The following is a 12616-nucleotide window of genomic DNA, read 5'->3' as shown; positions in this document are numbered from 1 at the left end:
TAACACAGTTGCCAAAATGATTCACTGGAACATCTTTAAAATTATCACGTACCAGTAATGAAAAATTGGGGAGAAGAGTTGAATAGTAAAAAATGAGCAGGTTAAAATATTGCAGGATTTCCTAATACAAATTGATAAAGCCTTGATTCATAACACACCAGATTTAACTGTGGTTGAAATGAAAAAGTGTGGATAATTGATACGGCAATAGCAGGAAATAGTGGAATAGAAGTCAAAGAACTGAAGATCACAACATAACAAGATCCGAAAATCAAACTTGAAAGATTGTGGCATAAACCAGTCGTGGTGATTCCAGGGGTTAACCACAAACTGGGTGCCATACCAAGAAATATTGAATAGCATTGGGAAGATTTGTTTTATGTATTGAAATCATTTATACAGCTTCCCATCTTTTAACCATCTCTGGGCAGCTCCCAAGATGTGGGCACTTAGAAAATATACATATTGACAACATTTTCATTTTTCAATTAAAAAGGTTACACTGGTGGGACCGTACATATACTACCCTGATACATTACAAAATCCTAGGTTCTTGGAAAGAGAAGATATGAAGGCCAGCACCAGCTGAAGAAATGGCAGCTGTGATTTCACATTGTTGTGTATATAACAACAACAACAACGAAAACAATTATTTGCTATTACAAATCAATTTCAATGAGAAGAGATATCTGAGAAAAAAATGCACTGATTCTGGAAAAAACAATATCCAGAATCAGAAATTCTGAACCCAGAAAACAGACTAGCAGATCAAGATCAATTTATAATATGAAATAAAAGCATTCACAGAAGTAGAATTGGAAGAACTGCAAAGGCCTCCCCAGTGTAAAGAAATTGAAACCTTGCCAGAAGTAGTTCAGACAGTAGAGACAAACCAGAGATGGAAAAAAAAAATCTTCTGTTTGGTTACATTTCCAACAAATATTTGGAATTTCCTCATGCATTTCTGACTTTATCCAGTATCATATATCAGTGATACATTATTTTATAAAAATTATCTTTAAGGTTATAATTCAATGTAAATTTCAACTCTTTCTTCCACATATTCTCCCATTGGTCTAACTGTATATTGTAACCAATTTTTTTTGTCCGTTTTATCATACAACTTTTAACTCATCCTCTGTTTCCGTTTTCAATAAAAGTTTGTACTTAGTACAAATATGACCATCATTTGTATACAATTCTACATCATGTGGCAAAAGAAAGCAACTATACCTTTAATATTATTAACAAGATCTGCCTAGTCCTGGTCCTTAAGAAGACAAAAATGCCAAATCCAGTCTAAATATCTGGCTGATTGTGTCAGTAACCACAACAATAATGGAATAAAAATCTGTAAACATTGTGAGATTTTCTCCTTAGAATGTATGCATGAGATTATAGTTATTCTCTCATGTTAAATAGGGTCAAGGTTAAAATCCTACATGTTCAATCCAGAAATGTTCGCCCACATTTCTTACTACAAGATTCCTCACAAGAAAAGAAAGTTAGGGATGTTTCCATTTGTGCAAGATGTTGCACAACCTTTTACATAAAGCCTCAAGACGCAGGCTAGCACAGGCTCTCAAGAATATTTCCCACTAATGGATTACAGAACAGCATTGTTATTAAAATATCTTGGGAATTAGCCCATGACTTTCATCTCAAGGTATGACATTTTTAAGATTGAAAATTCACCAATAACAAAATAAAATACCCAATGGCAGAGCTTTCATCTGTACATTATCATTTACCAATTACACAAAACTAAATATTACATCCTACTGAAATAATGTAAATGAGTTACTCCTCATATCCCAAACATGGATGTATTTTATCAAGCAAATTGTCTGCCTCCCTTTCACAGGCGATACAGTTGAGTGTTTTAAAGCAGAAAAGCATCCAGCATCCAACATCCAACCAACTGGAGCACCACATTTTCTCATCTGCTCATAATCTGTTCAAAAACAAACATAAAATCTGCAAGCCTTAATAACATATGATTATAAATCCTGCCCATAAAGCTGTCAATTAAGCTCAGTAGTTTCAAGTCAGAATCAATGTCCCAAGTTCTTGGCAGAAACATAGAAATGCATCTTGCAATAGTGATTTATTCCAAATGGAACTACATCAAGCATCTCTTTTTTTAAAATAATAATAATAATAAGGCCCAGCAAAGATAAAGTACAAAAAGGCAAAAAGAGAGATTAAGGGGGAAAAAACAAAATCAAGGATACAAAAGGAAAGAAAAAAAAAAAGGGAAAAAGAAGAACTTCCAACTTCTTTTCTGTACAGTTAAAATACTTTAACCTCTTACTCTATAGTCAGCAATAATGTACAGTATTTCTATAATTATCAACAGTTCTAATAATCCACAGAAATGGTGGTGCAGTGGTTAGAGTGCAGTGATGAGAGTACAGGCTTCTTCTGCTGACTGCTGGCTGCCTGCAATTTGGCAATTCAAATCTCACCAGGCTCAAGGTTGACTCAGCATTCCATCCTTCCGAGGTAGGTAAAATGAGGACTCAGACTGTTGAGAGCAATATGCTGACTCTGTAAACCGCTTAGAGACGACTGTAAAGCAGTGTATAAGTCTAACTGCTATTGGTATTTTCTAGCAAGAATGGTTTTCAAGTTTTCAATAGTGGTTTTCAAGTAGAAATCAAGTTAGACAAAGACTTTTCTTTAATCAGAATAATCAGTTTTGCCATCTTAGCCAATTCCACTAGTTTCAGTGTCTATTCTTCCACTCTGGGAATTTGTAAATCTTTCCATCTATATGCATTCAAGAGTCTCACTGCTGTTGTCAATTAAAGAAACAAAGTCCCATATTTTCTTTCAATCTATTTATCCATCAAGTCTAGAAGGAAATCTGTATATTTATCTTAAAAATTAAGAACAGCGTCCTAGATAAAATATCCATCTTAATTACTAAAAATCTACCCAACAATGATGGTTGAAATTTGTTTGATAAATCTTGTTTAATATCATTCCAAACCTTAGTAATAGTTATTCTGAAACAACATACAATTCATATTTGTCAATGTGATCCCTGGATATTTAATCTTCAATTTTAAAGCCAGCCTTTTTTACAACAAGCAGCTCCTGTCAATTACTGTCTAGTGTAGAGAAATCCAACATGAAGTCCTGGGATCTCATATAGTTAAATAAAGGTTTTGATTCAGTTCCCAAAGACTACTAAAGATTCTAAATATTTTTATCATTTTTAAAAAATGAGATAGAAAGGGGAAAATATTAAACACATAATTGGAATTAATACTTCCATTCAGATGCTACGTTGAGCAATGAGTCCAATTCTAGACACTGCACTTTAAGAAGAATTCAGAGAAATTGGAACAGGTTCAGATAAGCATCATGAAAATGATTGGATATATCCTTGCTCCAAACATTTTTCTTCCCTAATGCTGCTCTTAGTCTTAGCAAACACTTCACCAGTTAAACAAGATCTCAATTCAAAACAGGCAAGGACACACCATTTCAAGGCTGAGTGCATCTATTTCAAGGGGGCTCAGATTTTATAAGGTTTCATATAAATCCTTCCACCAGGACAATTATCTCCACCGAAAGATCCCCTGACATGCATACTTATGAAGACCTCAGAAAAAGGGAAGAAACTGAGGCTGCTTTTTGCTGCAGATACAGAGAAGTGCTTTACTTAGGAAGGGCTGGTACGGCCCTAATGTAGTAAGTTCTTGTGACATATGGAAAAAGAAACAATTCCTCTTTCCACCCACAGATGCTTCCTGTTTGCTTCTCTAAATGGAATCTTTATTTATTCAAGTTTTAATAAAGTAGCTACTTACAAGACATGAGATTAAATCTGCCATCTTGAATTTCTCAACCTAACCTCAGGCAGAGAAACTAATGAAACGAGCATGGCAAAATTTCATAGGGTTTCCTAGTTTCAAAGTCAGCATATCAGAGGGTATTCAATCCAGAAACTGTTTACCAGTCATAAAGTTTCCCACAGAGAGGGGGAGAGAAAGAGAAACATCCTGCCAAATAAGGAAGCACAGCTACAGATGGCACTGGTGCAGTCCAAGAAAGATACCATCATATTAGAAGCCTGCCAAGATTATGCAATTGCATTACTTTCAACCAAAATCCACGTGTGTCCTTCTATTAAAGTTCCAGTAGTAAAGACTTGGCTAGGGTAGGCCCTGGCATTACAGCACACAGCAAAATCATAGAAAGGGGGTTTCTTGGGATTTTGGCTTGACTTATCCAGACCAGGACTATCTTAATATTGTAGGCCTATGTGCATGATCCCATTTTTTCAATTTTTTAAAATGATTTCAAACCTTTTGAAAATGTATTCATATACAGTACTTCCTCATATAAGAACTGTTATATACAGTGTTTTATTTATTTATTGCTGAGACTTCTAAACCATTTTGGTCTTACAAATCTAAACTCTTTACACAAACTAATAGAACATAAGTAAGTAAATATATATATATATATATATATATATATATATATATATATATATATATATATATATATTGACTAGCAACATCCATACATGTTGAATAATCCTATATTCCACACAGCATTCTCCTCACCTGAAAACCTGTGGGAAACCTCCCTCCTCCTTTAAACATTAAATCCTTCAATCCCCAAAAGATCTGCAACAAAGTAATGTTTTAACTGATTGTTACTTCTTTAAAAACTTAAAGGTCTATGACCATTTTAGGTAGCAAGGTGATCCAAAGAACCCAATCAAAGAATGTTCATTTCTGGGCCCCTTCTATTGTTATCTACCAGGGTGGGCATTCTTAGGGTACCTCTCTGCTGGAATTACTAAGTGTCTTACAAGTTGTCCAGATCCCAAGATATAGCACTCAGAAACAAACTGATAATCATTGCATCTCCTCCAGAAAAGTATGTGACTATAACAGTGCTCATTCAAGGAAGCTGCTGCATTTTGTAACAGTTGAAGCTTTTGTATGGTTTTCAAGACATTCAAGCCTAATTAGAGGTACTTATTATAGTCAACAGTATATAGGATATTATGTGTTCCCAAAATTCTGGGAAGGTTTTATAGCTGCTGCTGCATTGGCCTTGAAAGTCATGGCTCCCATTTATTATTCTAGCAAGAACCCAGATTCTGAACTTGCTTTTTCAAGAGGTGCACAGCTCAGTTTGGACTTCTCCTGGGGTCAGTCAGCTTCTAAACACTTAGCTATTCTCTATTTCAGGGATTAAGCACAATCTTCTTTTCTCGACCTCAGTATCTTTCAAAGACCAGACCAAGACTTCTCCTGCACCTCCCCTGGGTGCAGAAATACAACTGGATATCTTGAACTTAGTGATACTGCAATCCACACTGGTTGATCTCTTCTAGAAGTTTCAGGTAAAAGTTAAAATAGAGAGGATCAAGCTCTGGATCATTCCATAGTGGACTCAAAATAGAGCAGAATCAATCCAGCACAATCTCAAAGATGCTTTTCCAAAAGGCAACTGGGTTGCTTTTTCCTTGAGGAAGACACCATTTTGCTTCTCATCCAAGAAGCTTCATCAGTTCTGGCAGGATGGTGGGGGCAATGGAAGGATTAGTTCTGATAGGATGGGTGGGGTTTTGGGAAGGAAACATATTTCTTTGCAGTCATGCAGTTGTTAGCATTCTCCCTGAGAGCTCTTGGGGCCACTTGGAGGGTTTAATCTGTGCCCTCAGGATCACTTGTAACAGAGTGTAAATGGGGGTAGAATCTTCTTGGAATTGCTGAAAGAACTGCATTGTAGACAGAAGAGTGATGGTGTCTTATCTCTCTCTGTTCAGAGAGGGATGCTCAGTGTTAACATAAATGGCCTTTTTCAAACCAATGGTCCTCTCTATCCAGAATGTGGACTTTATGGAGTACATTACAGTAGCCGAGCAGCGAGATGACACAGGTGTAACTGACAGGAGGGCTGACTAATATAGGAAAGGGTGCACTGGTTCACCAAATGGAGCTACGAAAGAGCCTTTTGGCAGTAGCTACCACTCACTCTTTGCCTCAGCTTGCACCCCTGATTTCTAATTTGTACTGGTTGCCAATGTGTTTCTGTATATGATTGGGCCTGGCTATCTGAGGGACTACAAGGGACACAGTGGCTCAGTGGCTAAGACACTGAGCTTGTCGATCGAAAGGTCAGCAGTTCAGCAGTTCGAATCCCTTGCTGCGTAACAGAGTGAGCTCCCGTTACTTGTCCCAGCTTCTGCCAACCTAGCAGTTCGAAAGTAAATAAAAAATGCAAGTAGAAAAATAGGGACCACCTTTGGTGGGAAGGTAACAGCGTTCCGTGCGCCTTTGGCGTTTAGTCATGCCGGCCACATGACCACGGAGACATCTTTGGACAGTGCTGGCTCATCGGCTTTGTAACGGAGATGAGCACCACCGCCTAGAGTTGGGAATGACTAGCACATATGTGCGAGGGGAATCTTTATCTTTATCTGAGGGACTGCCTATCTCTTGTGCTTTCTTTCCTATCCAGGACAATCTGACAAAGTGGGCATACTCTGGGTCCCCATATTCAGGGTCATTTGGGGTCCACTTTCCCTGTAGTAGAGCTGCCCTCTGGAATGAGATTCCGCACGAGAGCATTCCAAAAAGCCATGAAGATCTGGCTATTCTTGTAGGCTTTGAGGTAGGTTGCATGAGACTTCTCTGTCTGTGATGCTTTTTGTTTTGGTTTGTTATCTGGGTTGCTTGTCTATGGAAACTCTCAATCATCCAGGTCGTGGTTGTTCCAAGGGTGCTTTTTAAAAGGCAACTGGAGTTTCTTGGCTTTTTCTTGGTGTTTTAAAGAAGCTTCTTAGATGAGAAGTGAAAGAGCCTTGATAGTACAGTGGTATACGCACCCTGTTATTAACACAGCTGCCTGCAATTTCTGCTGGTTCGAATCTCTCCAAGGCTCAAGGTTGACTCAGCCTTCCATCCTTTCTAAGGTAGGTGAAATGAGGACCCAGATTGTGGGGGCAATAAGCTGACTTTGTATAAAATATACAAAAGGATGAAGGCTATTGCTTAACGCATTGTAAGCCGCCCTGAGTCTCCGGAGAAGGGCAGCATATAAATCAAATAAAAAAATAAATAAATAAAAAAAGCAATGTTTTCAAGGAAAAAAAAAACAAGAAAGTCCAGTTGCCTTTTGAAAAGTACCTTGGGGAGTACTGTCTGAGTTGCCTTCTTGTACTTATTTTTGTATTTTGTCCCCATCTACTTTGTTGTCATTTTTTTAATGTTGCTCTTTATTTGCGCCCCCCCCCATCATTTGTAGTTGGACAGCATCCAAACTGAATACATAAAAATAAACAATTGTCATTTGTACCAGAAACCTTTGATAGAAAAGAACAAAAAGAAGCAACAATATTGCAGCAAGTCATGTCCCATTACCTGATTCACACACTATACTTCCTGGTTTCAGCTCAAGCATCATGGTGATTAGAGAGATATCTGTTGAATACAGGATTTGAGTTCTGTGGGGTAAGTTCAGTGTCCATAACTCTGGGGTCGGATAAAGGATGTACACCCAACCTCCTTTGCTGCAGGTCACCTTGGAACCATACTTCTTTCCAATGAGGTCGGTTGAGTGTCTAATAACACCATACTTAGTCTGAGTTTTACCACCATGTTGCACCTTCACTGGAAACATCGATTCATGTCCCAAGAATACAATTGCCGTGTCTCCTTCTTTTATCGTATCTCCATATTCAATAAAACTCATCACGGCAATGTTGCCACTGGTAGGTTATTTGCAGCTAAGGAAAAAGGAAACAAACATACTTCAGAATCTCTCCTTGCTTCTCCTGATGTTAGCCTATCATTCTTATTTCTTCTTCACAACTACTCTTTCTCATTTAAGTTCCCCATCACCAACCCAAATAAAGCATCATTCCATAGTTCCAAGTCATGATCTAAAGATGACCTACGATCCTGAATAGCCTTTTTAACACAAGAAACTCACAAGAGAAATCAGTTATCTAACAGCTGGAGTGGTTCAAGTTTAGTTCGATAGCATCAAGAAGTCCGAAATTCAGTCTTTTCCACTGTAAGAACTAGGCACAGGATGCAGCAGTCTCTAGCAGGCTATCTAATATTGATACTTATACAATATTCGGGGAGTCCAAAGTCTGTGGAATGCATATTTAAATCCCAGTTCTTCTTTACATGCGAGTCAGGTTCCCATGAAATAGCAATTTTAGATAATTGTCCTGCAGAAGCACATATTCTCCAGTTTAACACCTCACAAACTGGTTCCCTAAAATAGCAAATTCCTAGGAAGAGACTTGAACAGAAAGCTTTCAACTATCCTGCAAGGTCTGATAATTCTGAACAAGATTCTTGACACTGAGCATACATTTATACAGGATTTAACATTTGGGAGGAACATTCTCAGAGCGAATGGGACCATACCAAACATAATGTGGCAGAATCTGAATTTACTTTGCTGGGGAACCTTTTTTTTTTTTTTTTTTTTTCATTGAAGCATATTTCCCACCTCAAATTGATTAGAATGCAACCCATTTTCAATAACTGCAAATGGAAGTGGCTGAAAATGTTGGGAAAAAAATGGTTAAGAAAGTCACATAAGCGCGGGGCGGAGGGGGAAACAGTATCTCAAGTTACCTACTCTGATTAGGTAGACTTAAGGAGAAGCTGCTTCTTCAGATACAGGTGAAAATTGGAGAAGAGTACATTCTGAATATTAACAAGCTTTTTAAAAAGCTTCCTATGGGATATAGCAAAAAATTATTTGTGTTTATTGATTTTCATTTACATGTTAAATATCTAAGGCCACATAACACTGTTACACAATTTTAATAGGAGGAGGAGAAGAAGGATTAATAATGCAAGAGTGTTATGCCTGACTGGACATTGTACTTGCAAATCACCATGTCTATTCCGAAGGGTTTGGAGCATTGCAATTACTTGACAAAAAGTCCTCTGAGCTCTTGTGCCAGCATCACCATTCGATCTTTTATCTCAGCGCCTAACTGCTGACCACCAAAATTAAGTCATAATTTCATGAGGCTCCTATGCTTTATCTAGTAATCATTAAATTACACTCACCATATATTTGATCTTTGTAGATAGGGACAGGAGTAATCTCATAAGTACGTTATATTTCCAACACGAGAGTAATCAGAATTACAAATGCCAAATGCAATTTAGAGTTAGAAAGCTAATGCAAGACTATGAATCTGCACTCTGACTTTATTAACTTATCTTCTGATTTTACATGCTAATGGAATTTTTTTTTAAAATGAGAAAAAAGTAAACAATTGGACAAGGTAACATGAAAGAATTCTTTGAATGAGGAGGTTCTACTAGAGTATTAAAGAATTGCCAATTTTTAAAAAGCTTTGTTGTTATACTACTAAGAACTTCTTGACCACAGCTATAAAGCAAATGGAAGCTTTTCTTGGCATTGAAACAAATGGGAGGAAAAGAAGTAATTTGCTAGCTACTAAACAACAGGAACAAGGACTTTTTTTTTTTTGTTTTTAAAGAGAAAGAGAAAATGGCAACACTAGGATATAATGTACTTTGTAGTAATTTAAAGAACAATATAAATATAACAGCAATTCCTGGATTATTTCCTCTTGCTAAAGATTCTATACAGTTCCAGGAAAGAAAAAACTGTCAGAAAAAGAATTCCATTAGTCTAATGAAATAAAACAAAGTATTAAAAAATTTAAGACATCAATGTCTTTCAAATTTCTCCTGGTGCACAGCCTTGGAATTATAGGCCATTTTATCATCAAGATATAAAATTAGAAGCTTAGAATGAGGCAAAATGCAGAAACCAAGCAACCAATCCAACTTTCCCCTTGATCACTGTAGAAGGAGCCAAACTCTTAGAAATTAAGGACATTGTACAAGTTTGCTGAATATATATAAAGGGAAGATGGACTAGAAAAAGATGAACACAGTTTTGAAAATGGAGGAAGAAACACCAATAGTCTATGTTATGTTGATGGGACTAAGATTACATATAAAAGGCCAATCTAATAAAAATAGGCCTTAGATTTGGCAGTGAAGATTTTGAAGTGGTACACAGCTTCTGCCTTTTAGGATCAATCTTCTACACAATGGGTGTCAAACTTGATCACGTCACAGGACGGATCATGATATATCGCAACTTTTTTGCCTTTGCGGAGCCAGGTTGAGTGTGGCCTGCACTTGACGTATCTGGCCTGCGGACCACCAGTTTGACAAGCCTATTCTACACTAAAGGAACAAGCAGCAAAGAAATACACTACAGACCAGTACTTGCTAGAGCAGTTCTTGAAGGCTTTGCAAAATATATTTAAATGCCATGATGTGTCTATATGTACAAAGATCAGAATTGTGCAAGCAATGGTATGACACATTATAGAAGGAAAAGCTGGACTTGGAAGAAACAGGACAGAAAGAGTATTTGCACTTATGATCTTTTGTGGTGAAGAAAACACCTAAGAATAAAATTACGAAAACAAACAATGGATCATAAAAACAAATCACAGTTATCACTTGAAGCCCAAATGACCAGGCTCAAATGATCTTACTTTAGTAACATTATGTAAAGGCCTAGCTGTATGGAAAAGGTTAAAAATGCTAGGAAAGGTGGAAACAAAGAAAAGAGGACATCTAGGAGAAGGTGGACGGAATCAGTTACACTGCTGAAAGACTTGAAGGACCAGGTTAGGAACAGATTGCCATGGAGAAAATCTATTTATGTTGTCCCTAAGAGTCAACACCAACTTGATGGCACATAATCAATCAACCTTGCTAAAGAGCCTTTTTCTCCTTTTTGTTCTCCAAGAGAGAACATACCATATATAGCAGATGAAATAGCTAGACTCATCTTTATAGCATTAGCAGTGGCTAAGCCATGCATAAAATTGTCTGGCATTTGTCTTCTTCTGCTGTGTCCATATATAATATTCCTATTTCAGCACTATACTCTGTGCATCTGATGAACCAGATGGCAGTCCACAATGATTGTGCAGTAATAATTCCTGAAGTCATCAAAACTTTTTTCCTCCATCATAAGAGTTCTTTCAATGTCTCTAAGACAACTGGAAAAACTGCTTTGCTAACTTTCCAGACTGAATTCTGAGGAGTATTTGTTTGAAACCAGTTGCTACATTGGAACATGATTTGTTTTGGGATACCAATAAACTGGGCTTTTTAAGGAGCAACTGTTAGATCAGATATATCCAGCCCACAACCCATAGGCCGCATGCAGCCCCTCAAGATAATAAATTTAAAAAAGAACTAAAAATAAATGCTATTTATATGCATTAATTTTATATGCAGCCCCTCAAGATAATAAATTTAAAAAAGAACTAAAAATAAATGCTATTTATATGCATTAATTTTATATGCAGCCCAAGACAATTCCTCTTCACTCAGTATGGCCCATGCAAGCCAAAAGGTTGGGACAACCAGGTGTTAGATAGAAGCAACTAGAACCTATGTTGTGAGTTTCAACAGATCAGGTACAACATTCTACATGTGCACTTTTAATATGCAATATATAGAAGTTTTAAAAACTAAAGACATCAAAAAAACCCAGGCTGAAAGAAAGCATGGGATTTTCATATTTTATCCACCTCTTTTTTTTTTAAATCCTGCACTTTCATGTTCCATTTTTCACCCTGTTTTGCATTTGTGACCTACAAACGACTTGTCCCTATTTACTTTTTCTATAAGAGATGCTTCGGGGAGGGGTGTGGAAATAGGCACAAGATAATACTTCTGTGTTGTATCAGACCATCGTTTGCCCTCACGATTTTACCCCTGCTGACATCCCTTGTTCTTTAAAATAAATAAAATCGCAGGAGCCCTGCTTTCCTTTGGAGATCTTTGGAGATTTGTAAACTTTCCCCTTTGTAAAGTTTAAAGCAGGTCTGCTCAAAAGAAGGTTCCAGAGCGGCCCCTCTTGCAAAAGGGGCGACCGAAGTGCAGCTCTTGGTGTCGTTTCTCCGCCCCGACTTCCTTAAACAGCCGTTTGCTTTAATCTCGCTTCACTCTTACCTTTCCGACTCCCTACTTGCATTCAAGCAAGCAGCATCAGATCAAGACCAGAGCACAGTCTTGGCCGGTGCAGACACGTGTTTCCAGGACTTCCTCTCTCTTGCTCGTCGCAGCCGGTGACGTTGGTCCTCCCCTCCCTCGCCCTGGCATAGCCGGCCTTGAGTGGGAGGAAACTCTTCCCCGTTTCCAGCTTGGTCGGAGCGCTTTTTGCTTCCTTTGGCGGTGATGCAATTGGCGTCCTGGCTCCTCTGTCCCTGGCTTCCCATTAGTTGTGTGGTGCAATCGGTGCATCGCTGAGTGGTATTTGTTGTTACTGTTTCAAATAACCAGAGTCGCAAATTCACTCTTACACGAGCGTCTCCTTGCCGGGTTTAGGCGACGGCTCCATCCCTGCTTATCTGAGACTGAACTTCCCTTTGAATTGAAAGGGACCTCTGAGCAGAGTGTAGGATTGCGCTAAGAAAAGCGTATTCCTTTGTGAATACACTGCGAACCGCGGTATTATTTCTGCAAGATCAGCTCTGTCAAGGAAGGCTTGTATTGATTAAAGCTGGCACTTCATTTCTCCTTTACCTTCACTGTAATGCGAT

The 12616-nt window shown here is 37.9% G+C and overlaps 1 protein-coding gene across 1 annotated transcript in view; it reads right to left on the bottom strand.

Moving 5' to 3' along the window:
- Window positions 1–12092, bottom strand: part of TRMT61A (tRNA methyltransferase 61A) — a 47652-nt gene extending 35560 nt beyond the window's left edge. Inside the window, exons 1-2 of the mRNA XM_070931573.1 lie at window positions 12027–12092; window positions 7398–7762 (exon numbers count right to left, since the gene is read on the bottom strand). Of these exons, the coding sequence (XP_070787674.1) occupies window positions 7398–7728 (331 nt within the window). The 5' untranslated portion in view covers window positions 7729–7762; window positions 12027–12092. The remainder of the gene's footprint in view (window positions 1–7397; window positions 7763–12026) is intronic.
- Between the last annotated feature and the right edge of the window lie 524 nt (window positions 12093–12616).

Source organism: Pituophis catenifer, unplaced genomic scaffold (genome assembly GCF_029215685.1).
Source record: "Pituophis catenifer annectens isolate HBS135680 unplaced genomic scaffold, rPitCat1.0.hap2 SCAF_1, whole genome shotgun sequence".
NCBI classification, from domain to species: Eukaryota; Metazoa; Chordata; class Lepidosauria; order Squamata; family Colubridae; genus Pituophis; species Pituophis catenifer.
The sequence above is the reverse complement of the archived record's forward strand: the minus strand, read 5'-3'. Positions and strand labels throughout refer to the sequence as shown.